Source organism: Aquarana catesbeiana, linkage group LG10 (genome assembly GCF_042186555.1).
Source record: "Aquarana catesbeiana isolate 2022-GZ linkage group LG10, ASM4218655v1, whole genome shotgun sequence".
Classification (NCBI taxonomy): domain Eukaryota; kingdom Metazoa; phylum Chordata; class Amphibia; order Anura; family Ranidae; genus Aquarana; species Aquarana catesbeiana.
In genome coordinates, this window is record NC_133333.1 from 160,322,925 (window position 1) to 160,349,929 (window position 27,005).

At 44.5% G+C, this 27,005-nt stretch overlaps 1 protein-coding gene across 2 annotated transcripts in view; it reads right to left on the reverse strand.

The window, feature by feature from the left end:
- The window catches only part of PPP1R12C (protein phosphatase 1 regulatory subunit 12C), a 243,257-nt gene that overhangs the window by 17,013 nt on the left and 199,239 nt on the right, over positions 1–27,005 (reverse strand). For both annotated transcript variants that reach the window (XM_073602853.1, XM_073602852.1), the window contains one exon: positions 15,459–15,563. In XM_073602853.1, the coding sequence (XP_073458954.1) occupies positions 15,459–15,563 (105 nt within the window). The remainder of the gene's footprint in view (positions 1–15,458; positions 15,564–27,005) is intronic.

The following is a 27,005-nucleotide window of genomic DNA, read 5'->3' on the forward strand; positions in this document are numbered from 1 at the left end:
TACCAGATTCACCCTTTAACCACTTAAGGGCCGCCTCACGCCGATGTACGTCGGCAAGGCAGCACGGGTAGGCAAAATCACGTACATATACGTGATTTGCCTCCCGCGGGTGGGGGGTCCGATCGGACACCCCCCCCCCCCCCCCGGTGCCCGAGGCGGTCCTGTTATGTCCCCCGGTGATCGGAGGTGAGGGGGAGCCCATCCGTTCGTGCCCCCCCCCTCGCGATCGCCGCCAGATCATTTCCTTTGCTGCTGTATGCTAAACAGCAGCAAAGGAAATGATGTCATCTCTCCTCGGCTTGGTATTTTCCGTTCCGGCGCCGAGGGGAGAAGACAGGTACGTGAGTGAAAACACACACACACACACACAGTAGAACATGCCAGGCACACAAAACACCCCGATCCCCCCCCCATCACCCCCCCCCCCCGTCACAAACTGACACCAGCAGTTTTTTTTTTCTGATTACTGCATGGTGTCAGTTTGTGACAGTTACAGTGTTAGGACAGGTACTGTTAGCCCCCTTTAGGTCTAGGGCACCCCCCTAACCCCCCTAATAAAGTTTTAACCCCTTGATCACCCCCCGTCACCAGTGTCGCTAAGCGATCATTTTTTTGATCGCTGTATTAGTGTCGCTGGTGACGCTAGTTAGGGAGGTAAATATTTAGGTTCGCCGTCAGCGTTTTATAGCGTCAGGGACCCCCATATACTACCCAATAAATGTTTTAACCCCTTGATTGCCCCCTAGTTAACCCTTTCACCACTGATCACCGTATAACCATTACGGGTGACGCTGATTAGTTTGTTTATTTTTTATAGTGTCAGGGCACCCGCCGTTTATTACCGAATAAAGGTTTAGCCCCCTGATCGCCCGGCGGTGATATGCGTCGCCCCAGGCAGCGTCAGATTAGCGCCAGTAGCGCTAACACCCACGCACGCAGCATACGCCTCCCTTAGTGGTATAGTATCTGTACGGATCAATATCTGATCCAATCAGATCTATACTAGCGTCCCCAGCAGTTTAGGGTTCCTAAAAACGCAGTGTTAGCGGGACCAGCCCAGATACCTGCTAGCACCTGCGTTTTGCCCCTCCGCCCGGCCCAGCCCACCCAAGTGCAGTATCGATCGATCACTGTCACTTACAAAACACTAAACGCATAACTGCAGCGTTCGCAGAGTCAGGCCTGATCTCTGCGATCGCTAACAGTTTTTTTGGAAGCATTTTGGTGAACTGGCAAGCACCAGCCCCAGGCAGCGTCAGGTTAGCCCTAGTACCACTAACACCCACGCACGCAGCATACGCCTCCCTTAGTGGTATAGTATCTGAACGCATCAATATCTGATCCGATCAGATCTATACTAGCGTCCCCAGCAGTTTAGGGTTCCCAAAAACGCAGTGTTAGTGGGATCAGCCCAGATACCTGCTAGCACCTGCGTTTTGCCCCTCCGCCCGGCCCAGCCCAGCCCACCCAAGTGCAGTATCGATCGATCACTGTCACTTACAAAACACTAAATGCATAACTGCAGCGTTCGCAGAGTCAGGCCTGATCCCTGCGATCGCTAACAGTTTTTTTTGTAGCGTTTTGGTGAACTGGCAAGCACCAGCGGCCTAGTACACCCCGGTCGTAGTCAAACCAGCACTGCAGTAACACTTGGTGACGTGGCGAGTCCCATAAGTGCAGTTCAAGCTGGTGAGGTGGCAAGCACAAGTAGTGCCCCGCTGCCACCAAAAAGACAAACGCAGGCCCATCGTGCCCATAGTGCCCTTCCTGCTGCATTCGCCAATCCTAATTGGGAACCCACCACTTCTGCAGCGCCCGTACTTCCCCCATTCACATCCCCAACCAAGTGCAGTCGGCTGCATGAGAGGCATTTTCTTTGTCCTCCCGAGTACCCCTACCCAACGAACCCCCCAAAAAAGATGTTGTGTCTGCAGCAAGCGCGGATATAGGCGTGACATCCGCTATTATTGTCCCTCCTGTCCTGACAATCCTGGTTTTTGCATTGGTGAATGTTTTGAACGCTACCATTCACTAGTTGAGTATTAGCGTAGGGTACAGCATTGCACAGACTAGGCACACTTTTACAGGGTCTCCCAAGATGCCATCGCATTTTGAGAGACCCGAACCTAGAACCGGTTGCAGTTATAAAAGTTAGTTACAAAAAAAGTGTAAAAAAAAAAAAAAAAAAAAAAATATATAAAAAAAAAAAAAAAAAAGTTGTCGTTTTATTGTTCTCTCTCTCTCTCTATTCTCGCTCTATTGTTCTGCTCTTTTTTACTGTATTCTATTCTGCAATGTTTTATTGTTATTATGTTTTATCATGTTGGCTTTTCAGGTATGCAATTTTTTATACTTTACTGTTTACTGTGCTTTATTGTTAACCATTTTTTTGTCTTCAGGTACGCCATTCACGACTGAGTGGTTATACCAGAATGATGCCTGCAGGTTTAGGTATCATCTTGGTATCATTCTTTTCAGCCAGCGGTCGGCTTTCATGTAAAAGCAATCCTAGCGGCTAATTAGCCTCTAGACTGCTTTTACAAGCCGTGGGAGGGAATGCCCCCCCCCCCGCCCCACCGTCTTCCGTGTTTTTCTCTGGCTCTCCTGTCTCAACAGGGAACCTGAGAATGCAGCCGGTGATTCAGCCAGCTGACCATAGAGCTTATCAGAGACCAGAGTGGCTCCAAACATCTCTATGGCCTAAGAAACCGGAAGCTACGAGCATTTTATGACTTAGATTTCGCCGGATGTAAATAGCGCCATTGGGAAATTGGGGAAGCATTTTATCACACTGATCTTGGTGCGGTCAGATTCTTTGAGGGCAGAGGAGAGATCTAGGGTCTAATAGACCCCAATTTTTTTCAAAAAAGAGTACCTGTCACTACCTATTGCTATTATGGGGGAGATTTACATTCCCTGAGATAACAAAAAAAATGAAAGGAACAGTTTAAAAATAAGATAAAAAAGCAAAAAAATAATAAAGAAAAAAAAAAAAAAAAAAAAGCACCCGTCGCCCCCTGCTCTCGCGCTAAGGCGAACGCAAGCGGCGGTCTGTCGTCAAACGTAAACAGCAATTGCACCATGCATGTGAGGTATCACCGCGAAGGTCAGATCGAGGGCAGTAATTTTTGCAGTAGACCTCCTCTGTAAATCTAAAATGGTAACCTGTAAAGGCTTTTAAAAATGTATTTATTTTGTTGCCACTGCACGTTTGTGCGCAATTGTAAAGCATGTCATGTTTGGTATCTATGTACTCGGCCTAAGACCATCTTTTTTATATCATCAAACATTTGGGCAATATAGTGTGTTTTAGTGCATTAAAATTTAAAAAAGTGTGTTTTTTCCCCAAAAAATGCGTTTGAAAAATCGCTGCGGAAATACTGTGTGAAAAAAAAAATGAAACACCCACCATTTTAATCTGTAGGGCATTTGCTTAAAAAAATATATGTTTGGGGGTTCAAAGTAATTTTCTTGCAAAAAAAAAAAAAAAATTACTTTTTCATGTAAACAATAAGTGTCAGAAAGGGCTTTGTCTTCAAGTGGTTAGAAGAGTGGGTGATGTGTGACATAAGCTTCTAAATGTTGTGCATAAAATGCCAGGACAGTTCAAAACCCCCCCAAATGACCCCATTTTGGAAAGTAGACACCCCAAGCTATTTGCTGAGAGGCATGTCGAGTCCATGGAATATTTTATATTGCGACACAAGTTGCGGGAAAGAGACAAATTTTTTTTTTTTTTGCACAAAATTGTCACTAAATGATATATTGCTCAAACATGCCATGGGAATATGTGAAATTACACCCCAAAATACATTCTGCTGCTTCTCCTGAGTACGGGGATACCACATGTGTGAGACTTTTTGGGAGCCTAGCCGTGCACGGGACCCCGAAAACCAAGCACCGCCTTCAGGCTTTCTAAGGGCGTGAATTTTTGATTTCACTCTTCACTGCCTATCACAGTTTCGGAGGCCATGGAATGCCCAGGTGGCACAAAACCCCCCCAAATGACCCCATTTTGGAAAGTAGACACCCAAAGCTATTTGCTGAGAGGTATAGTGAGTATTTTGCAGACCTCACTTTTTGTCACAAAGTTTTGAAAATTGAAAAAAGAAAAAAAAAAAAAAAAAAGTTTTTTCTTGTCTTTCCTCATTTTCAAAAACAAATGAGAGCTGCAAAATGCTCACCATGCCTCTCAGCAAATAGCTTGGGGTGTCTACTTTCCAAAATGGGGTCATTTGGGGGGGGGGGGGGGGGGGTTTGTGCCACCTGGGCATTCCATGGCCTCCGAAACTGTGATAGGCAGTGAAGAGTGAAATCATAAATTTACACCCTGAAGGCGGTGCTTGGTTTTCGGGGCCCCGTACGCTGGCTAGGCATCCAAAAAGTCCCACACATGTGGTATCCCCGTACTCAGGAGAAGCAGCAGAATGTATTTTGGGGTGCAATTCCACATATGCCCATGTGGCCTGTGTGAGCAATATATCATTTAGTGACAACTGTTTGTAAATTTTTTTTTTGTCATTATTCAATCACTTGGGACAAAAAAAATAAACATTCAATGGGTTCAACATGCCTCTCAGCAATTTCCTTGGGGTGTCTACTTTCCAAAATGGGGTCATTTGGGGGGGGGGGGTTTGTACTGCTCTGCCATTTTAGCACCTCAAGAAATGACATAGGCAGTCATAAACTAAAAGCTGTGTAAATTACAGAAAATGTACCCTAGTTTGTAGACGCTATAACTTTTGCGCAAACCAATAAATATACGCTTGACATTTTTTTTACCAAAGACATGTGGCCGAATACATTTTGGCCTAAATGTATGACTAAAATTGAGTTTATTGGATTTTTTTTATAACAAAAAGTAGAAAATATCATTTTTTTTTCAAAATTTTCGGTCTTTTTCCGTTTATAGCGCAAAAAATAAAAACCGCAGAGGTGATCAAATACCATCAAAAGAAAGCTCTATTTGTGGGAAGAAAAGGACGCAAATTTCGTTTGGGTACAGCATTGCATGACTGCGCAATTAGCAGTTAAAGCGACGCAGTGCCAAATTGGAAAAAGACCTCTGGTCCTTAGGCAGCATAATGGTCCGGGGCTCAAGTGGTTAATAGTATCTCTCTCCTTTAATAGCATATACAGGATATCTCTCCTCTAATAGTATATACAGTATTTCTCTTCTATCTGTTATTCTCAGAGTGGATTAGATATTTTGCTCCCTAACCATATAGTTGGTTATTTATATTTGCCTCTGCATAGAGATATTTAAGAATAAATTGCCTTTTTTTTAAAACTTTACGTATTAACTAAATTATACACCACACTTTTTTTTTTAAGGTTATTAACCGATTAATCAAAACAATTGGCCAACTAATCGATTATGAAAATAATCGTTAGTTGCATCCCTAGTATGCACTATACCAATACTTGGTCTGGGCTCCTTTTGCATGAATTACTGCACCAATGTGGCATGGTATGCAGGCGATCAGCCTGTGGCACTGCTGAGGTATTATGGAAGCCCAGGTTGCTTCGATAGCGGCCTTCAACTCATCTGCATGGTTGGGTCTGGTGTCACTCATCTTCCTCTTGACAGTTCCCACAGATTCTCTATGGGGTTTAGGTCAGGTGAGTTTGCTGGCCAGTCAAGCACAGTGATATCATAATCATTAAACCAGGTATTGGTACTTTTGGCAGTGTGTCCAGGTGCCAAGTCCTACTGGAATATGAAATCAGCATCTCCATAAAGCTGGTCAGCAGAGGAAAGCATGAAGTACACTAGAATTTCCGGTAGAGGGCTGCGCTGACTTTGGACTTGATTAAACACAGTGGACCAACACAAGCAGATGACCTAGCTCCCCCAAGCACCACTGACTGATGAAACTTCACACTGGACCTCATACAAGTTTGATTCTGTGCCTCTCTAAGGTCCCAGAGTCTGGAAGAAGAGTAATTTCCTAATGAAATGCAACATTTTCCACAGACCATGATGATTTGGGGAGCCATGTCATCTGTTGGTGTTGGTCCACTGTGTTTTATCCAGTTTAAAGTCAGCGTAGCCCTCTACCAGGAAATTCTACAGCAGGACTTGGCACCTGCCCACACTACCAAAAGTGCCAATACCTGGTTTAAGGATCATGGTATCACTGTGCTTAATTGGCCAGCAAACTCACCTGACCTAAACCCCAAAGACAATCTGTCGGGTATTGTCAAAAGGAAAATGAGAGAAACCAGACCCAACAATGCAGACAAGCTCAAGGCCACTTATAAAGCAACCTGGGCTTCCATAACATCTCAGCAGTGCCTCCATGGCATGCCACACTGATGCAGTAATTCATGCAAAAAGGAGTCCCGACCAAGTATTGGTATAGTACATACCATACACAGACTTACTTTTCAGCAAGCCAACATTCCTGTAAAAATCTTTTTTTATTGGTCTTACCCAATATTCTATTTTTCCGAGATACTGAATTTTGGGTTTTCACTAGCCTTAAGCCAAAATCATCAAAATTAATAAAAAGAAATGCTTGAAATATTTCACTGTGTGCAACACATCTATATAAAATATACAGTGGATATAAAAAGTCTACACAATATAAATAAATGATAAAATGTCTAATGTTTCTGTGGAAAAAAAAAAAAAAAAAAAGATGAAGATAGATCATCTCTGAATTTTTTTCCAACATTAATGTGACTTATAAAGTGTACAACTCAAATGAAAAACAAAACTGTTTTGGGGGGGGGCGTAAAAAAAAAGAAAATAATGTGGTTGCAGAAGTGTGCACACCCTCTTATAACTGGGGGATGTAGCTGTGTTCAGAATTAAGCAAACATTCAAACTCGTGTTAAAAAGGAGTCAGTACACACCTGCCATCATTTAACCACTTGCTGACCAGCCGCAGTATATATACTATGGCAGGTTGGCTCTATTGCACGAAACAACGTACCTATACATTGTTTCGAGTAATAGAGACTGGATGCGTGAGCGCCCGTGTGGGTCCGGTGGACTTGATGTCTGCCAGCCACTCGCGATCACGCCACAGAGAGGCAGAATGGGGACAACATGAAAATCTGCTGTTCCTAGTGATCAGGAACAGTGATCTGTGCTGTCCCATCCCCCACACAGTTAGAACACACCCAGGGAACACAGTTAACCCCTTGATCGCCCCCTAGTGTTAACCCCTTCCCTACCAGTGTCTTTTATACATTGATCAGTGCATTTTTTAGCTGTAATAATGTCACTGGTCCCCAAAAAGTGTCACTTGGGATCAGATTTGTCCACCACAATCTCCCAAAAAATTGCAGATTGCCGCAATTACCAGTAAAAACATTAAAAAAAATTAAAAGTCCATAAATCTATCCCCTATTTTGTAGACGCTACAACTTTTGCGCAAACCGAACGCTTATTGCGATTTTTTTTAACCAAAAATATGTAGAAGAATACATATTGGCCTAAACATATGAATAAATTCGTTTTTTTACTTTTTTTGGATATGTATTATAGCAGAAAGTATTATAGCAGAAAGTAAAAAATATTGTCTTTTCAATACTGTCGATCTTTTTTGTTTACAGCGCAAAACATAAAAGCCGCAGAGGTGATCAAATACCATCAAAAGAAAGCTCCATTTGTGGGGAAAAAAAAAACTACATCAATTTTCTTTGGGTATAATGTCACACAACCGTGCAATTGTCAGTTAAAGCGACGCAGTGCCGTATTGCAAAAAAAAAAAATGGCCTTTTATTAAGGGGTTAAATCCATCCTTCCGCTGAGTGGTTAAAGTGCCTCCGATTAACCCCAAATAAAGTTCAGCCTTTCTAGTAGGTCTTTTCTGAAATTTTCTTAGTCACATTCTACAGCAAAAGCCATGGTCTGCAGAGAGCTTCCAAAGCTTCAGAGGGATCTCACTGGTAAAAAGGTGTCAGTCAAGAGAAAGGGTACAAAATAACTTCCAAGGCATTAGATATACCATGGAACCCAATGAATCAGTCATCAAGTGGAGAAAATATGGTACAACACTGACATTATCAAGAACTGGACGTCCCTCCAAAATTGATGAAAAGACGAGAAGAAAAATGGTCAGGGAGGTTGCCAGGCGGCCTACAGCAACATTAAAGGAGCTGCAGGAATATGTGGCAAGTAATGGCTGTGTGGTACATGTGACAACAATCTCCCGTATTCTTCATATGTCTGGGCTATGGGGTAGAGTGCTAAGAAGGAAGCCGTTTCATCCAAGTCCGGCTAAATTTTGTAAAAACACATTTGAAGTCTCCAAAAAGCATGTTGGAAAACGTGTTTATGTCCTGATGAAACCAAGGTTGAACTTTGTCCATAATTCCAAAAGATATGTTTAGAGCAAAAACACTGCACATCACTAAAAGAACACCATACCCACTGTGAAGCATGGTGGTGGCAGCATCATGCTTTGGGGCTTTTTTCCGGCTGGAACAGGGGCCTTAGTCAAGATAGAGGGAATTATGAACCGTTCCAAATACCAGTCAATATTAACACAAAACCTTCAGGCTTCTGCTAGAAAGCTGAACATGAAGAGGAATGGCCCAGCCAGAGCCCAGACCTGAATACGATTAAAAATCTGTGGGGTGATCTGAAGAGGGTTGTGCACAGGAGATGCCCTCGCAATCTGAGAGATTTGAAGTGTTTTTGCAAAGAAAAGTAGGCAAATACTGCTCAAGACTCATACCCAAAAAGAGTGCTGTAATAAAATCAAAAAGGTGCTTCAACAAAGGGTGTGCACACTTATGCACCCATATTTTATTTTTACTTCCCTCTACCTAGAAGATTTCAGTTTGTTGTTCAACTGAGTTGTACAGTTTATAGGTCACATTAAAAAGGTGGAAAAAGTTCTGAAATTAATTATCTTTGTATCATTTGTTTACATCACAGAAACCTGACATTTCAACAGGGGCGTGTAGACTTTTTATATCCACTGTATGAGTTTCACTTTTTGAATTGAATTACTGAAGTAAATTAACTTTTTGATGATATTCAAATTTTGAGATGCACCTGTATAGTCAAAACATCTAAGAATCGGTAAGATGCAATAGAATAAAATATGTTTGTTTCTGGGTTTAATACGGCAGGGCAGTGACTAAGTGGTTAGCACATCAGCCTAGCAGCACTAGGGCCATCGATTCAAATTCCAAACACGGCACTACCTGCCTGGAGTTTGCATGTTCTCCCTGTGCGGGTTTCCTTCCATGCTCCAGGAACATGCTGTTAGGTTAATTGGCCCTAGTGTGTGTATGTATGAATGTGAGTTAGGGACCTTAGATGGTAAGCTCCTTGAGGGCAAGGGATGTACAATATATAGAGTGCCTTGCAAAAGTATTCACCCCCTTGGCTTTTTACCTATTTGGTTACATTACAGCCTTTAGTTCAATTTTTTTTAATCTGAATTATATGTGATGGATCAGCACACAATAGTATAAGTTGGTGTAAAATTAGAAAAATATATACATTTTTCAGAAATAAACTGATAATTGACATGTGCGTATGTATTCACCCACTTTGTTATGAAGCCCATAAAAAGCTCTGGTGCAAACAATTAACTTCAGAAGTCACATAATTTGTGAAATGTCCACCTGTGTGCAATCTAAGTGTCACATGATCTGTGATTACATATACACACCTTTTTGAAAGGCCACAGAGGCTGAAACACCAAAGCAAGAGGCATCACTAACCAAACACTGCCATGAAGACCAAGGAACTCTCCCAACAAGGGACAATGTGGTTGAGAAGCACAAGTCAGGGTTAGGTTATAAAAAAAAATATCCAAATCTTTGATGATCCCTAGGAGCACCAAATCTGTCATAACCAAATGGAAAGAACATGGCACAACAGCAAACCTGCCAAGAGATGGCTGCACACCAAAACTTACGGACCGGGCAAGGAGGGCATTACTCAGAGGCAGCACAGAGACCAAAGGTAACCCTGGAGAAGCTGCAGAGTTCCACAGCAGAGACTAGAGTATCTGTACATAGGGCGACAATAAGCCGTACGCTACATAGAGTTGGGCTTTATGGCAGAGTGGCCAGAAGAAAGCCATCACTGTCAGCAAAAAACAAAATGGCGCGTTTTGAATTTGCGAAAAAGGAATGTGGGAGACTCCCAAAATGTATGGAGGAAGGTGCTCTGGTCTGATGAGACTAAAATTTAACTTTTTGGCCATCAAAGAAATGACTGTTTGCTGCAAATCCAACACATCACTTCACCCAAAGAACACCATGCCCACAATGAAACATCGTGGTGGCAGCACCATGCTGTGAGTATGTTTTTCAGCAGTCGGGACTGGGAAACTGGTCAGCGTTGAGGGAAAGATGGATGGTGCTAAATACAGGGATATTCTTGAGCAAAACCTGTACTACTCTGTGTGATTTGAGGCTAGGACGGAGATTCACCTACCAACAGGACAATGACCCCAAACACACGAGTGGTTTAAGGGAAAACATGTAAATGTGTTGGAATGGCCTAGACAAAGCCCAGACCTCAATCCAATAGAAAATCTGTGGTCAGTCTTAAAAGATTGCTGCTCACAAGCGCAAACCATTCAACTTGGAGCTGGAGCAGTTTTGCAAGGTGGAATGGGCAAAAATCCCAGTGGTAAGCTCATAAGAGACTTATCCAAAGCGACTTGGAGCTGTGATAGACGCAAAAGGTGGCGCTACAAAGTATTGACTTTAGGGGGGTGAATAGTTATGCACATTTACTTTTTATGTTATTTTGTCCTATTTGTTTTCTTCACAATTAAAAAAAAAAAAAATCTTCAAAGTTGTGGGCATGTTCTGTAAAGTAAATGAAGCAAATCCTCAAACTATCCATGTTAATTCCAGGTTGTGAGGCAACAAAACAAAAAATGCCAAGGGGGGGGGGGGGCTGAATACTTTTGCAAGGCACTGTATATGTAAAGCGCTGCATAAATTGACAGCGTTATACAAGTACCTGTAATAAATTTAAAAAAAAAAAATATATAGATGTGATCGCTGTATTAGTTTACTAGTTTTTAGACGCTTTCATTTTTATCTGGTAATCCAGTCAGCAAGTCAGTTTTTCACAGCACAAGCTCTCCAGCAGAAAGTATCAATTTACATGGACGAGACAAACCACTTAACACTGGCAGGGGTGATTAAATAATTGGCTTTTATTTATTCAAGCAAAATTTTTACCCCAAAAGGAAAAAAGTGGTTTGCTGTAATTGCTTATAAAGTGTGAGCTGGAATTTGGCTTCAATTTGTTAGTAGTTCTAAACCTGCTAATGCATTAAACACTACCCTACCCTCAGACTGAATGCTGCTGCCTGCTGTGCCTCCTGTTCTCATCCTAGTGTGTCTCAATAATACAGGAGGTATGTTACTGGACAGATCTCAAGGTTATTTTTAGAGACCAGAATCAAGAAGTCTGTTGAAAAAAAAAAGTAAGCAAATAAGAGACATATATCCTGTAAACTGAGATCTCTAAGCAAGGCAGGTAATAGGACAGGCCATTAGATGACTTAAAATTGATCGCTCATGCATACAGTATGTGCATTCATGCGCATATCACATCCAGATAATGGTGAGAAATTTCCATAGGATGCTTAGGACGACCAGAGAGATAGAAGAACAAATGTCCTAATTAAAGTCACCAACTCAAACTGGCCTAGCAAAAGTGAAGTTAAAGTGGAGGGCCACCCTGAAAAAAAAAAAAAAAATCACCAAAAATCCTAAAAAAAAAAAATAAAAAAAAAATAAAATTAAACTTACCTAAACCCTTGTTGCTAGGCAGTCTTCCTAATCTGCCTCTTCCTATTCCGCGGTGAGCAGCCCCGTTGTCTTCTGGGAACTGTGTATGTTCCCAGAACACCACGGGGCCATTCACAGAACGGAGCGCCGTTTGCGCATGCGCAGTAGGAAACTGGCAGTGAAGCCGCAAGGCTCCACTGCCTGTTTCCCTTTCCTAGGATGGCGGTGCCGGGAGCCGAGGGACGGGTCGGCCTTGGGCGGCCAACATCGCGAGCACCCAGGACAGGTAAGTACTTATTTAAAGTCAGCAGCTACAATGTTAGTAGCTGCTGACTAAAATTTTTTTTTTTTTTTTTTTTTAGGACGGAATCCCGCTTTAAGAAAGGCAACCTTGAGCGCAAGAACAGAAAGAAGAAAGTCCTTGATAGGTTCAAGGGGTGGTCTTTAAAGAACCAACAGAACCAAGTTGAAATTTCACAGTCACAGGGGAATGTACCAGAGTATGTGAGCACTATGTGCGCAACACCCTGTATGAAGGTCTTCACTAAGGAGTGAGAGGCAAGAGGTCTCTGCAAAGATCTGCTAAAACAGATCAAGTTTCCTCAGAGTACCTAGGAGGCCTCCTCAGCCTGATAGGCATGATAGGCATGATAGGCATGATGATTCCAGTGCCGAACTTATCACCCAACATGTCAGAGCAAGGCTGGTTCCGCTGGTCAGATGTATGGAAAACTTCAGAGACTGCACCCTCTTGTCCCATTTTGTCAGAATGTTGAGTTGCAACAGCCTGGAGTGAAACTGGGAATATGGAATTGCCTCAAAGGGAGGACCTCCATTGGGCAGAAGACCCTCATGCAAAAAACTGAGGGTCTACTGGCTCCTTGGGCTTGCAGAATCCAAATATGGGAGCAGAAGGTCTAGAGTTTGTCCAGGGGAAGCCTGGTCCAAATACTGAAAGCAATTGGAGTATTGACAATTCTGGTGCATTTCCATGTCTAAATTTCCATTTCTGGACATTTAGGATCTACCTTAATCTCTGTAGGATCTGCACTGTCTGTTGGACATTGGCTGACAGGACCTGAGTTGACTGTACCTTCATAAGAGGTTACTGTCCAGATATCCCACCATGGGGATACAAAGAGTGAAGCAGAGTGAGAACCGGAGATTGCTCCTTGGTGAAAACTGGCGATACAGAGAACAGGGTCAATGGAAAAGGCAACAAATTAGGAATGTTGCATCCACAGCAAAATTTAGTTAGTGTTGATGTGCTGGGAAAATAGGGGTATGAAACTGGGCATCCTTTGTGTCCACAGAGACCAAAGGGTTTCTCAGATGGAAGGAATGATGGAGTGAATTCCATAAGACCCCTTTCACACTGGGGCGGTTTGCAGGCGGTATTGCGCTAAAAATACCGCCTGCAAACCGCCCCTAAACAGCCTCTGCTGTTTGTTCAGTGTGAAAGCCCGAGGGCTTTCACACTGAAGCGGTGCGCAGGCAGGGCGGTGAAAAAAGTCCTGCAAACCGCTATTTTGGAGCGGTGAAGGAGCGGTGTATTCACCGCTCCTGCCCATTGAAATCAATGGGACACCGCGGCAATACCGCGGCTATAGCCGCGCTGTACGAGGGCTTTTGACCCTTTTTCGGCCGCCAGCGGGGGTTAAAACCGCCCCGCTAGCGGCCGAATACCGCTGCAAGAACGACGGTACAGCAGCGCTAAAAATAGCCCCCACCGTCCCAGTGTGAAAGGGGCCTAAGGAATTTCTGAACCTGGAGGGGGTGTTGAGAACATTTGGATACACTATGGGGCAGACGCCCCCTTTTGCTTTGGAAATGGTGAGCAGGTTTGAATAGAAACCTTGAAACCTCGCCTTTTCCGGAACAAAGGCTATGACCCCTTGATAGAAGACTGCTCTGGACAGTGTGGAAGTTCACAAATCTTTTTAGGGATGTAGGCAAATTTGACATCATGAAGTGGGCTGGAGGCAGAGATTGAAATTACAGTCTGTAGCCTCTGGATACAATGTCTGATAAGTGGGGATGACTTGTGAGGATAACTTGAAGGACATACAACAGAACAGAGTTCAAGGCTTTGTCTTGGAGCTGGAAACCCCAAGAAATAAAAGAAACGGTTTTGCTCCGATTGTCATTTTCTTTCTGGCCATACTCCCACCCCCAGGCACATCAGGGGATAGAAAGCCAGGGAACATGACATTTTCATCAGTTGCCCCTTCAACAGGCATAGCCTAAGGAATACACGATAGGGATCCAGCAGACTGATGCACTGCAACCCTGGACCTAAAAAGCACTCTGTGGCTGACGCAACACATTGCACACAAGTACTTGGGTGACTACCTTCAGCAGATTCCAGTGCCAAAGACATTACAGGCTGACCCTGCTTCTCAGTGGGGTCTGGGTATGATTTCCGTTGCAATGCCAAGGATAGGCTGATCAAGAAAGCCATCATATGAGCCTCTTTTGGCTCTACTTGATAAATACTAAAAGGCTTTTCTTCTCTCAGTGGAGAGAAAAAGACATTTATTGCCTGGGATGCTAGAGAAAAAAAAACAAACAAACACGACAGCGTGATGGGAGTGTAATGGGTTATACTGGGCTGTCCTTACAGCTTGCTTTGCCAGTGTCCAATCTCCTGAAGGCAGCAGCATAACGCAATGTAACTCATTACTCATCTTGTGTTGTGTAATGCAGGAGGTCTCCAACTCCCTGGACCATTGCCGGTCCGTGGCCCGTTAGTAACTGGGCCTCACAGCAGAAGGTAAGCAACGACCGAAGTCCGGACCCAGACTGAGTGAGTCTTTTCCAGACAGCAGTCATGCAACTTAGCAGCCTGTGGAGTCCTCTTGGGTCTCCCATCCTATCAGCGGGGCAGGTGGAAAGGAGGAGCTGGGGATCTGGACAGAGCATGGGAGTATTAATTTTAACAAGCAGGCAATCACCCTCTTGTTACACAGGTTGGGCAGCTCCTGAACCCAGTCCAAATCTGCAACTCCTCCTACCACGCTGATAAGAGGACATTGTCGATGGGGTGCGAGACACAGGAGAGGACGTACAGGCTCATAACTGCCTCAGCCCTGCCGTATGTAGGACTGTGCAGAGGAGTCAGAGAGATTGGACAGTGATGTAAGAGAGGAAAAGGGTGATATTTATTATATATAATTAGTTTTTTAAAAACATTTTTGGGGATATTTATTAAAGCAAAAAATAGTGTTTTTCTTGACAATTGTTACTCTGTTTATAGCGCAAAAAAAAAAACCCACGCAGGAGGTGATCAAATACCACCAAAAGAAAGCTCTATTTGTGGGGATAAAAGGAGGTCAATTTCATTTGGGGACAGTTCAGGTAAAGCGACGCAGTGCCGTATCGCACAAAATGGCCTGGTCATTAAGAAGGAAAATCTTCCGGTCTGTAAGTGGTTAAAGTGTTACTAAAGGCAGTTTAAAAAAAAAAAAATTAACCCCGTTATACTCACCTGCTTTGTGCAATGGTATTGCACAGAGAAGCCCTGAACCCCCTCTTCTGGGGTCCCCCGCCGGTGATCTCGACTCCGCCTCTTCTTCGTGTGCCAACATAATCTTTCCTACTGTTCAACTGTGCATTTATCTCTACAGAGAAACATCTGAGCAATAACGGTCAATGTCTATAAATCAAGAGGGTCTACAAGCACCTTTCAGTAAAGTAATGAGGAAAATGAATGTAATCAGCAAAAATACCTGTGTGATTCGTTCCAGCTCTAGCCTCAGTTGGGTAAGTTTCAACTCCGTCTCCTGCAGCTGCTCTTTTAAGGTTTCGTTTTCTGACAGTAAACCTTCATACAACTGTGGAAGAAAACGGGACAAAGGATTTACCATAAATAACCTCATATATAATCCAAAGCATAGTGCAGTATATTTGGATATAGGTTATAAATATATTGTATATGTGAATCAGAAAACACAATGCTCATGTGAAAAATAGGCTGTTTGCCAAGGACAGGACCTTTGTTTTTTAATAAACAAAAGATGTAACCAATGTGTCCAGTGGCAATAAAAATACAGTTTGGGAAAAATACAGTTTGGCCAAAAGATAAACTAAGCAACACTATGCCACAAAGAAAAAAAAAAAAAAAACCCAAAAAACTAAAAAAAAAATCCTCACTTTGATACCTGCATATGATTTTGGAATTGATGCAAAATGCCCCTTGCTACTAAATAAATCAGGGCGGTCCCATAAGAAAACGAAATACTTCTCATGGTCACAATCTAGTTCTTCTCCACATGTATCTCATGTGCTACTGGTTAACAAGACTGCCCATTACGGTGAGGGGCCATAGTGAAGCAAGGGTGGGAGGGAGAAAGCTAAAGCCAAAGATAGGTTTTCTATTTAAGATAGAATAATAATTTAGCTTATTCAGCATGAAACTGAGCTTAGTTATGTAGCATGAGGCTGTATATTCTGCAATATTTACATTTTTGGTAAACTCATTCAATGATCCAAGCTCTGTAAGCTGAGATAACATGCACTGCATTGATGTATTCACACAATTACAAAGTAAACATGAGAAAAAACAAATTTCAGGCCTGGCCCTGCATGAGTGCTGCCGGCACTGGGGAGCTACAGTTCATTGAGGGAACCATGAATGCCAACATGTACTGTGACATACTGAAGCTGAGCATGATCCCCTCCCTTCGGAGACTGGGCCGCAGGGCAGTATTCCAACATAACCCCAAACACACCTCCAAGACTACCACTGCCTTGCTAAAGAAGCTGAGGGAAAAGGTGATGGACTGGCCAAGCAGGTCTCCAAACCTAAACCCTATTAAGCATCTGTGGGGCATCCTCAAAACGGAAGGTGGAGAATAACAAGGTCTCCATCATCCACCAGCTCCGTGATGTAATGGAGGAGTGGAAAAGGACTCCGGTGGTAACTTGTGTAGCTATGGTGAACTCCATGCCCAAGAGTGTTAAGGCAGTGCTGGAAAATAATGGTGGCCACACAAAATATTGACACTTTGGGCCCAATTTCGACATTAGACATACAACCAATTTGAATCACTGAGAGCTCACTATGCTGATGAAAACCTCTTGTCCTTTTTTAGATCACAGGAGACTCAAAAGGTCTCCCCCACGGCAGGACAGAGGGGGAGATGGAAGAAGAAGCCCAAATCCAAGAGGGGCTGCAGAGCCGGATACAAGGTCCAAAAGAAAAGAATGAGTATTAGGGGACGGAGTGAAATCTAAGTGGTGTGGAATTAACAAAAACAGAGATGTAGTCCTTGATAAGGGGTTGAAATTTGCCATTAAAAAGGAATTTAAGTAAATTTGATACATACACTGACATCCAGAGGTATACGAGAAAATTGAATAAACAGAAGTAAATGTTAAACAACAAGTAGAAGATTACCAGATGAACAGAATGATATTAATGTCATGTGTAGTCAGTTGCAAAATAAGTGGCCATTTAATCCATTGATTCAAAAGAATGAACATATAGAACTGTTTAACCATATGATACTACAGGATCTTGAGAAATAGAAAAATGATGGACCCACAGGATATTAGAAGAGGTATTAAGCTCCTTAAAGAAAAAACAGTGGTCAGACCGTCTGATTGGGGGGGGGGGGGGGGGGGGGGGGCAATAGTTGTCCTCTCCAAAGATTATTATAATGAATTATTGGGACAATTAAATGATCTTAATACATACCTTAAAGTTTAAGGATAATCCAAAACAAATACAAAAAAGGAATTGGAGAGATTAGTTTAAACAGGCTTAAGAGGAGGGTTCCTGAACAAAAAGAGCACTAGATATTTGGTTCCAGATACATGTAGGGTACAGATCATATTGACTATCCCCAAAATAAACATTTTTAATCATAATTTAAAACTACCAGGAAGACCAATAGTAAATGTAATTCAATCCATAAATGCAAGACTGGGTGAATTTATTGATTATTTTCTACAACCAATGGTCTAGAAGACTCGATCGTATCTCAGAGATGAAAAGCATTCGATTCAAATTTTGAATGAAGTTAAATTGGATGATCAAAAGTATAGGTAACAGCAGACGATTCGTCTTTGTACATGATTATTAATCATGAAGCAAGCCAGGCATCCAAATGGGCTTTAAATAATTTTAGTGACTTGATACATAAACAAAAATCTTACATTTTGAAATGTTTAGAGTTTGGTCTTTAACCACTTGCCGATCGCCTCACGACGATATACGTCGGCAGAATGGCACGGGCAGGCAGAATCGCATACCTGTGACCCCCCCGGTGCCAGAGGCGGACGGCATCTGTTCCCCGGGCGATCAGAGGTGAGGGGGAGGCCATCCATTCGTTTGCACAACACTACCCTTACAGTAGAACACGCAGGCACACTTTTCACCCCCCAGTCACCCCCCCTGTCACAGTGACACCAATAGCAGTTTTTTTTGCATTGGTGTCAGTTTGTGACAGTTATAAGTGTTAGGGCAGTTATGCTCGATTCACACAGGGGCAACACGACTTCAACGTGACTTTGCAACGCGACTTTAACCCGACTTCAACACGACTTGTGGATCCGACTTTCAATGAACGGGGATCCGACTTGGATCCCCGCCACTGTGTTTGGTATGAATCTTTGGGGGGAACTCCGCGCCAAATTTTAAATAAAAATCCGGCATGGGTTCCCCCCCCCAGGGGCATACCAGGCCCTTGGGTCCGGTATGGATCTTGAGGGGAACCCCCCTACGCCGAAAGGACGGCGTGGGGGGTCCCCCCAATCCATACCAGACCCTTATCCGAGCACGCAGCCCGGCCGGACAGGAATGGGGGTGGGGACGAGCAAGCGCCCCCCCCCTCCTGAGCCGTACCAGGCCGCATGCCCTCAACATGGGGGGGGGTTGGTGCCTTGGGGGAGGGGGGCGCGCTGCTGCCCCCCCCACCCCAAAGCACCTTGTCCCCATGTTGATGAGGACAAGGGCCTCTTCCCGACAACCCTGGCCGTTGGTTGTCGGGGTCTGCGGGCGGGGGGCTTATCGGAATCTGGGAGCCCCCTTTAATAAGGGGGCCCCCAGATCCCGGCCCCCCACCCTATGTGAATGAGTATGGGGTACATGGTACCCCTACCCATTCACCTAGGGGAAAAAAGCGTCAATAAAACAAACAGTACACAGGTTTTTTAAAACAATTTATTAGGCAGCTCCGGGATCTTCTTCCGACTTCGGGGGTCTCTCCGCCGTCTCCTCCCGGTGTCCGCATCTTCTGCCGGCTCCTCCGCTATCTTCTGCAGCTCAATTGCTAGCGGTGGTCCGGACTTCTGCCTTCTTCTTTTCTTCCAAAGATGTTGACACGACGCTCTCTCCAGCTGGAATGGTCTCTGAACGCTCCGCAACGGACTTATATAGGCGGTGACCCCGCCCCCTTATGAGGTCACTGTCCCAGGGCATGCTGGGGCTGTGCCGTCATAAGGGGGCGTGGTCATCACCCGGTGACCACGCCTCCTAAAACGTCACAGACCCAGCATGTCCAGGGACTGTGACGGCATAAGGGGGCGGGGTCACGGCCTATATAAGTCCCTTGCAGAGCGCACAGAAACCATTCTGGCTGGGGAGAGCGTCGTGTCAACATCTCTGGAAGAGAAGAGGGAAGAAGATGATCCAGAGGTCCGGACCACCGCTGGCAAAAGAGCGCCAGAAGATAGCGGTGGAGCCGGCAGAAGATGCGGACACCGGGAGAAGACGCCGGAGAGACCCCCGGAGTCGGAAGAAGATCCCGGAGCTGCCTAATAAATTATTTTAAATACCTGTGTACTGTGTTTTTTATTGACGCTTTTTTCCCTAGGTGAATGGGTAGGGGTACCATGTACCCCATACCTATTCACATAGGGTGGGGGGCCGGGATCTGGGGGCCCCCTTATTAAAGGGGGCTCCCAGATTCCGATAAGCCCCCCGCCCGCAGACCCCGACAACCAACGGCCAGGGTTGTCGGGAAGAGGCCCTTGTCCTCATCAACATGGGGACAAGGTGCTTTGGGGTGGGGGGGGCCGTAGCGCGCCCCCCTCCCCCAAGGCACCAAACCCCCCATGTTGAGGGCATGCGGCCTGGTACGGTTCAGGAGGGGGGGGGGCGCTCGCTCGTCCCCACCCCCATTCCTGTCCGGCCGGGCTGCGTGCTCGGATAAGGGTCTGGTATGGATTGGGGGGGACCCCCCACGCCGTTTTTTCGGCGTAGGGGGTTCTCCTCAAGGTCCATACCAGACCCAAGGGCCTGGTATGCCCCTGGAGGGGGAACCCATGCCGGATTTTTATTTAAAATTTGGCGCGGAGTTCCCCTCAAGATCATTTGAGCACAAGTCGCATGCCGAAGTCGGATCATGCGAGACGGCGATCCGACTTCAATGATAGTCAATAGGCTGAAGTCGGATCAAAGTCGGATCCAAGTAGTACAGGGAGTACGCTCTGAAGTCGGAGCGACTTCAGTAGTGTCTATTAAGACGCTCCCATGCACTGTAATGTGAATCTCTTTCTGGGGCGACTTGGGGCGACTTGAGGGCTTACAAGTCGGATCCCAAGTCGCGGTAGTGTGAACCGAGCCTTAGGGTTAGCCCCCTTTAGGTCTAGGGTACCCCCCTAACCCCCCCCCTAAGGTTAACCCCTTGATCACCCCTCGTCGCCAGTGTCACTAAGCGATCGTTTTTCTGATCGCTGTATTAGTGACACAGGTGACGCTAGTTAGGGAAGTATATAGGTTCGCCATCAGCGTTTTATAGCGACAGGGACCCCCATATACTACCTACTGAAGGTTTTAACCCCCTGATTGCCCCCTAGTTAACCCTTTCACCAGTGATCACCGTATAACTGTTACGGGTGACGCTGGTTAGTTAGTTTTTTATAGTTTATTATAGTTTTAGGGAACGCGCCGTTTATTACCTAATAAAGGTTTAACCCCCTAATTGCCCGGCGGTGATATAAGTTAAGTTTTTAGGGTCAGATAAGGTCTGCGTCGCCCCAGGCAGCATCAGGTTAGCGGCAGTACCGCTAACACCCACGCACGCAGCATACACCTCCCTTAGTGCTATAGTATCAGATCCGATCAGATCTATACTAGCGTCCCCAGCAGTTTAGGGTTCCCATAAACACAGTGTTAGCAGGATCAGCCCAGATACCTGCTAGCACCTGCGTTTTGCCCCTCTGCCCAGCCCACCCAAGTGCAGTATCGATCGATCACTGACACTTACAAAACACTAAGCACACAACTGCAGCGTTCACAGAGTCAGGCCTGATCCCTGCGATCGCTAACAGTTTTTTGGTAGCGTTTTGAATCAGTCGCTAACAGTCAGGAGCTTTTTTTTGCCTGCGAGTCTCACTAGTGTACCCCTAAATTTAGAGCCCAAAATGGCAAATCGAAGGTACACTAGTGAAGAGGCCTACACGTTTCTGAGCATGACAGATAGTGAAGAGGAAGTCACTCATCTGTCAGATTCAGGCTCAGAATACGATCCTGTAGAGGACAGTGGCTCCATGACAGATAGCTCTGACGACGGAGTTGTGGTCCCTGCCAAGGTCAGGCGTACCAGACCCCAAACTTCTTCTGTCCTTGATGTGCAAGAACCGCAGGTCCCTCGTATGGAGCAGAGCAGTACTAGCGCCGCTATTCCTTCTAGTGAACTGGCAAGCACCAGCGGCCTAGTACACCCTGGTCGTACATCCAGCACTGCAGTATCACGTGGTGACGTGGCGAGTCCCATAAGTGCAGTTCAAGCTGGCGAGGTGGCAAGCACTAGTAGTGTCCCGCTGCCATCAAGAAGACGAACACAGGCCCGTCGTGCCCATAGTGCCCTTCCTGCTGCATTCGCCAATCCGAATTGGGAACCCACCACTTCTGCAGCACCCGTACTTCCCCCATTCACTGGCCAACCCGGAATTCAGGTGGAAACAGTTGATTTTACGCCACTGGATTTTTATTCACCGTTTTTCATCGAAGATCTCTATAGATCTATTGTGGACCAAAGCAATTTATATGCCGGTCAACACATCGCCACTATTCCCCAGTCCTCCCTTGCCAGAGATTGGAGACCAATTACGGTCTCCGAATTTAAGATCTTTCTGGGCCTTTCCCTCAACATGGGCATAACCAAAAAGAGTGAGTTGCGGTCATATTGGTCCACTGACCCAATTCACCATATGCCCTTGTTCTCTGCCTCCATGAGCAGGGCATGATACGAGCAGATTTTGCGGTTCATGCACTTCAACAACAATGAACTCTGTTGTCCTCGTGGAGACCCTGAATACGATCGGCTCTACAAAATTCGGCCCCTTGTAAACCACTTCAGCCAGCGTTTTGCAGACTTGTTTATTCCCCATCAAGTTGTCTGCGTTGATGAGTCCCTGATTAAATTTTCTGGCCGCTTGTCATTCAAACAGTACCTTCCCAGCAAGCGTGCCAGATACGGGGTCAAGATGTATAAGCTCTGTGACAGAGCCACAGGCTATACATGTAGTTTTATGGTTTACGAGGGCAAAGATAGTCACGTAGAGCCGACAAACTTCCCTGACTACATAGGAAGCGCTGGCAAGATTGTGTGGGACTTGGTGTCACCCTTATTCGGAAAGGGGTACCACTTGTACGTGGACAATTATTACATGAGCGTGCCACTTTTTAGTTACCTTTTTGATCAACAGATTGGAGCATGTGGCACCGTGCGACCTAATCGCCGGGGCTTTTCCCAGCGGCTTGTAGATTCCCGTCTTAGGCTGGGGGAAGAGAGCCTGCTTGCAGTGTAATAGAATGTTTTCATTCTTACCTTCCTTCATGCAGACACGACGGTCCAAATTACTACGGCGACTGGCGTTGTGGAGAAACCCCTGTGTCCACGAATATAACCAAAATAGGGAAGGGGTGGACTTAAACGACCAGTTGTTGGAGCCGTACCTAGTTGCCCATAAGGCCAGACGCTGGTACAAAAAAGTGTCTGTTTATTTCAATTGGCTTTGCTGAACGCTCATGTGCTATACAGAGCTTCAGGACGGACTGGATCCTTCCTTAAATTCCAGGAAGAGATTGTCAGAGCCCTTCTGTTTCCAGACGGTGCTCCACCTCACTTTCCCCAACCAAATGCAGTAAGCCGGCTGCATGAGAGGCATTTTCCTTATGTCCACCCGAGTACCCCTACCCAACGAGCCCCCCAAAGAAGTTGTTGTGTCTGCAGCAAGTGCGGATATAGGCGTGACACCCGGTATTATTGTCCTTCCTGTTCTGACAATCCTGGTCTATGCATTGGTGAATGTTTTGAACGCTACCATACACTAGTTGAGTTTTAGCGTAGGGTAGAGCATTGCACAGACTAGGACACACTTTCACAGGGTCTCCCAAGATGCCATCGCATTTTGAGAGACCCAAACCTGGTACCAGTTACAAAAGTTCAAGTTACTAAAAAAAAAAAAGTGTAAAAAAAAAAATAAATAAATAAAAACACAAAAAAAAATATAAAATAAAAAAAACAAAAATAGTTGTCGTTTTATTGTTCTCTCTCTCTCTATTGTTTTGCTCTTTTTTACTGTATTCTATTCTGCAATGTTTTATTGTTATTATGTTTTACCATGTTTGCTTTTCAGATATGCAATTTTTTTATACTTTACTGTTTACTGTGTTTTGTTGGTAACCATTTTTTTGTTTTCAGGTACGCCATTCAGCTGCAGAGTGGATTTATTTATCTTGACAGCAACAGCGTTTGCTCCCACGATACATAAAGCCGTGACTCCAGCGCTGTCGGAGGTGATTTCACCACCACAGTTACATACTTCAGCATATATGCCGAAGCGTGGAGGCAGCAGTGGGTGGAGGAGCGATTTGCTCCTGCCTTTTGTGGGAGGATGCCCCCATGCTTCGGCATACATATATTTTAGGCACAGGTTGCGTTAAATGTTTTATTTCTTTCTATTGTTTTTTGTATTTGCTTTGCAGGTATGGTAAGTCTTACTGTAATGTTACTTTGTTTTATTGTTAACCATCATTTGCTTAGCAGGTACGCCATTCAGTTGCAGTGCGGATTTATTTATCTTGACAGCAACAGCGTTTGCTCCCACGATATATAAAGCCGTGACTCCAGCCCTGTCGGAGGTGATTTCACCACCACAGTTACATACTTCAGCATATATGGCAAAGCGTGGGGGCAGCAGCGGGTGGAGGAGCGATTTGCTCCTGCCTTTTGTGGGAGGATGCCCCCATGCTTCGGCATATATATACGGTGCATGTATGCCCATCATTAGAAGTGGGTGGATGAAGGGAGGTATTCTAATGGTGGGCATACCCACCGATCAATCTCTTTCGTTCAGCCCACAGCCTGCATGAAAAAAAGTTTACAATATATGCCCAAAAAGGACCAGCAAAGTACTGGTATGTTGCTGGACTTTAAGCGGCCATTAGTACCAGTCTGACCCTCTTGGCATTAGGTCCTGGTGTGTCGATTCGCAGAACAGCGCATTTGCGCTCTTGTCAAAGCCATTTTTGTGAGTATATTTTTTGCTGTTTTTATGCTGTAATAAAGTTTACCAGTGGTAATGCACTAGGTCGGTGCGCCCTCATTTTTTTTGTTTTTGTTTTTCTTTTTTTTTTTTTTTTTTATACCAGAACGATGCCTGCGGGTTTAGGTATCATCTTGGTATCATTCTTTTCAGCCAGCGGTCGGCTTTCATCTAAAAGCAATCCTAGCGGCAGTGGGAGGGAATCCCCACTAGCAAGCAGTCTTCCATGTTTTTCTCTGGCTCTCCTGTCCCAACAGGGAACCTGAGAATGCAGCTGGTGATTCAGCCAGCTGACCATAGAGCTGATCAGAGACCAGAGTGGCTCCAAACATCTCTATGGCCTAAGAAACCGGAAGCTACGAGCATTTCATGACTTAGATTTCGCCGGATGTAAACAGCGCCATTGGAAATTGGGAAAGCATTTTATCACATCGATCTTGGCGTGGTCAGATGCTTTGAGGGCAGAGGAGAGATCTAGGGTATAATAGACCCCAGTTTTTTCAAAAAAAGAGTACCTGTCACTACCTATTGCTATCATAGGGGATAGTTACATTTCCTGAGATAACAATAAAAATAAAAAAAAATGAAAGGAACAGTTTAAAAATAAGATAAAAAAGCAAAAAAAAAAAAAAAAAAGTACCCGTCCCCCCCTGCTCTCGCGCAAAGGCAAACGCAAGCGTCGGTCTGGCGTCAAATGTAAACAGCAATTGCACCATGCATGTGAGGTATCACCGCGAAGGTCAGATCGAGGGCAGTGATTTTAGCAGTAGACCTCCTCTGTAAACCTAAAGTGGTAACCTGTTAAGGCTTTTAAAAATGTATGTAGTTTGTCGCCACTGCATGTTTGTGCGCAATTTTAAAGCATGTCATGTTTGGTATCCATGTACTCGGCCTAAGATCATCTTTTTTATTTCACCAAACATTTGGGCAATATAGTGTGTTTTAGTGCATTAAAATTTAAAAAAAAAGTGTGTTTTTTCCCAAATAAATGCGTTTGAAAAATCGCTGCGCAAATACTGTGTGAAAAAAAAAAAAAAATAAACAGCCACCATTTTAATCTGTAGGGCATTTGCTTTAAAAAAAATATATATAAATGTTTGGGGGTTCAAAGTAATTTTCTTACAAAAGAAAATTATTTTCTCATGTAAACAAAGTGTCAGAAAGGGCTTTGTCTTCAAGTGGTTAGAAGAGTGGGTGATGTGTGACATAAGCTTCTAAACCCCCCCAAATGACCCCCCCAAGCTATTTGCTGAGAGGCATGTAGAGTCCATGGAATATTTTATATTGTGACACAAGTTGTGGGAAAAAGACAATTTTTTGTTTTTTTTTGCACAAAGTTGTCACTAAATGATATATTGCTCAAACATGCCATGGGAATATGTGAAATTACACCCCAAAATACATTCTGTTGCTTCTCCTGAGTACGGGGATACCACATGTGAGACTTTTTGGGAGTCTAGCCGTGTACGGAACCCCAAAAACCAATCACTGCCTTCAGGCTTTCTAAGGGCGTAAATTTTTGATTTCACTCTTCACTGCCTATCAGTTTCGGAGGCCATGGAATGCCCAGGTGGCACAACCCCCCCCCCCCCCCCAAATGACCCTATTTTGGAAAGTAGACACCCCAAGCTATTTGCTGAGAGGTATAATGAGTATTTTGCAGACCTCGCTTTTTGTCAAAGTTTTTTTTTTTTTTTTTTTCAATTTTCAAAAATGTTTTCTTGTCTTTCTTCATTTTCAAAAACAAATGAGAGCTGCAAAATACTCACCATGCCTCTCAGCAAATAGCTTGGGGTGTACTTTCAAAAAAGGGGTCATTTGGGGGGGGGGGTTTGTGCCATCTTGGCATTTTATAGCCTTCGAAACTGTGATAGGTAGTGAGGAGTGAATCAAAAATGTACGCCCTTAGAAATCCTGAAGGCGGTGATTGGTTTTCGGGGGGCCCCGTACGAGGCTAGGCTCCCAAAAAGTCCCACACATGTGGTATCCCCGTACTCAGGAGAATCAGCCGAATGTATTTTGGGATGCAATTCCACATATGCCCATGGCCTGTGTAAGCAATATATCATTTAGTGACAACTTTGTGCAAAAAAAAAAGTTTGTCATTTTCCTGCAACTTGTGGCAAAATATAAAATATTCCATGGACTCAACATGCCTCTCAGCAAATAGCTTGGGGTGTCTACTTTCCAAAATGGGGTCATTTGGGGGGGGGGGGGGGTTGTGCCATCTTGGCATTTTATGGCCTTCAAAACTGTGATAGGTAGTGAGGAGTGAAATCAAAAATTTACGCCCTTAGAAATCCTGAAGGCGCTGCTTGGTTTTCGGGGCCCCGTAAAATTCCCACACATGTGGTATCCCCATACTCAGGAGAAGCAGCTAAATGTATTTTGGGGTGCAATGCCACATATGCCCATGGCCTGTGTGAGTAATATATCATTTAGTAACAACTTTTTGTAATTTTTTTTTTTTTTGTCATTATTCAATCACTTGGGACAAAAAAAATTAATATTCAATGGGCTCAACATGCCTCTCAGCAATTTCCTTGGGGTGTCTACTTTCCAAAATGGTGTCATTTGGGGGGGGGGGGGGGGGTTGTACTGCCCTGCCATTTTAGCACCTATAGAAATGGCAGGCATAAACTAAAAGCTGTGTAAATTCCAGAAAATGTACCCTAGTTTGTAGACACTATAACTTTTGTGCAAACCAATAAATATACGCTTATTGACATTTTTTTTAACCAAAGACATGTGGCCGAATACATTTTGGCCTAAATGTA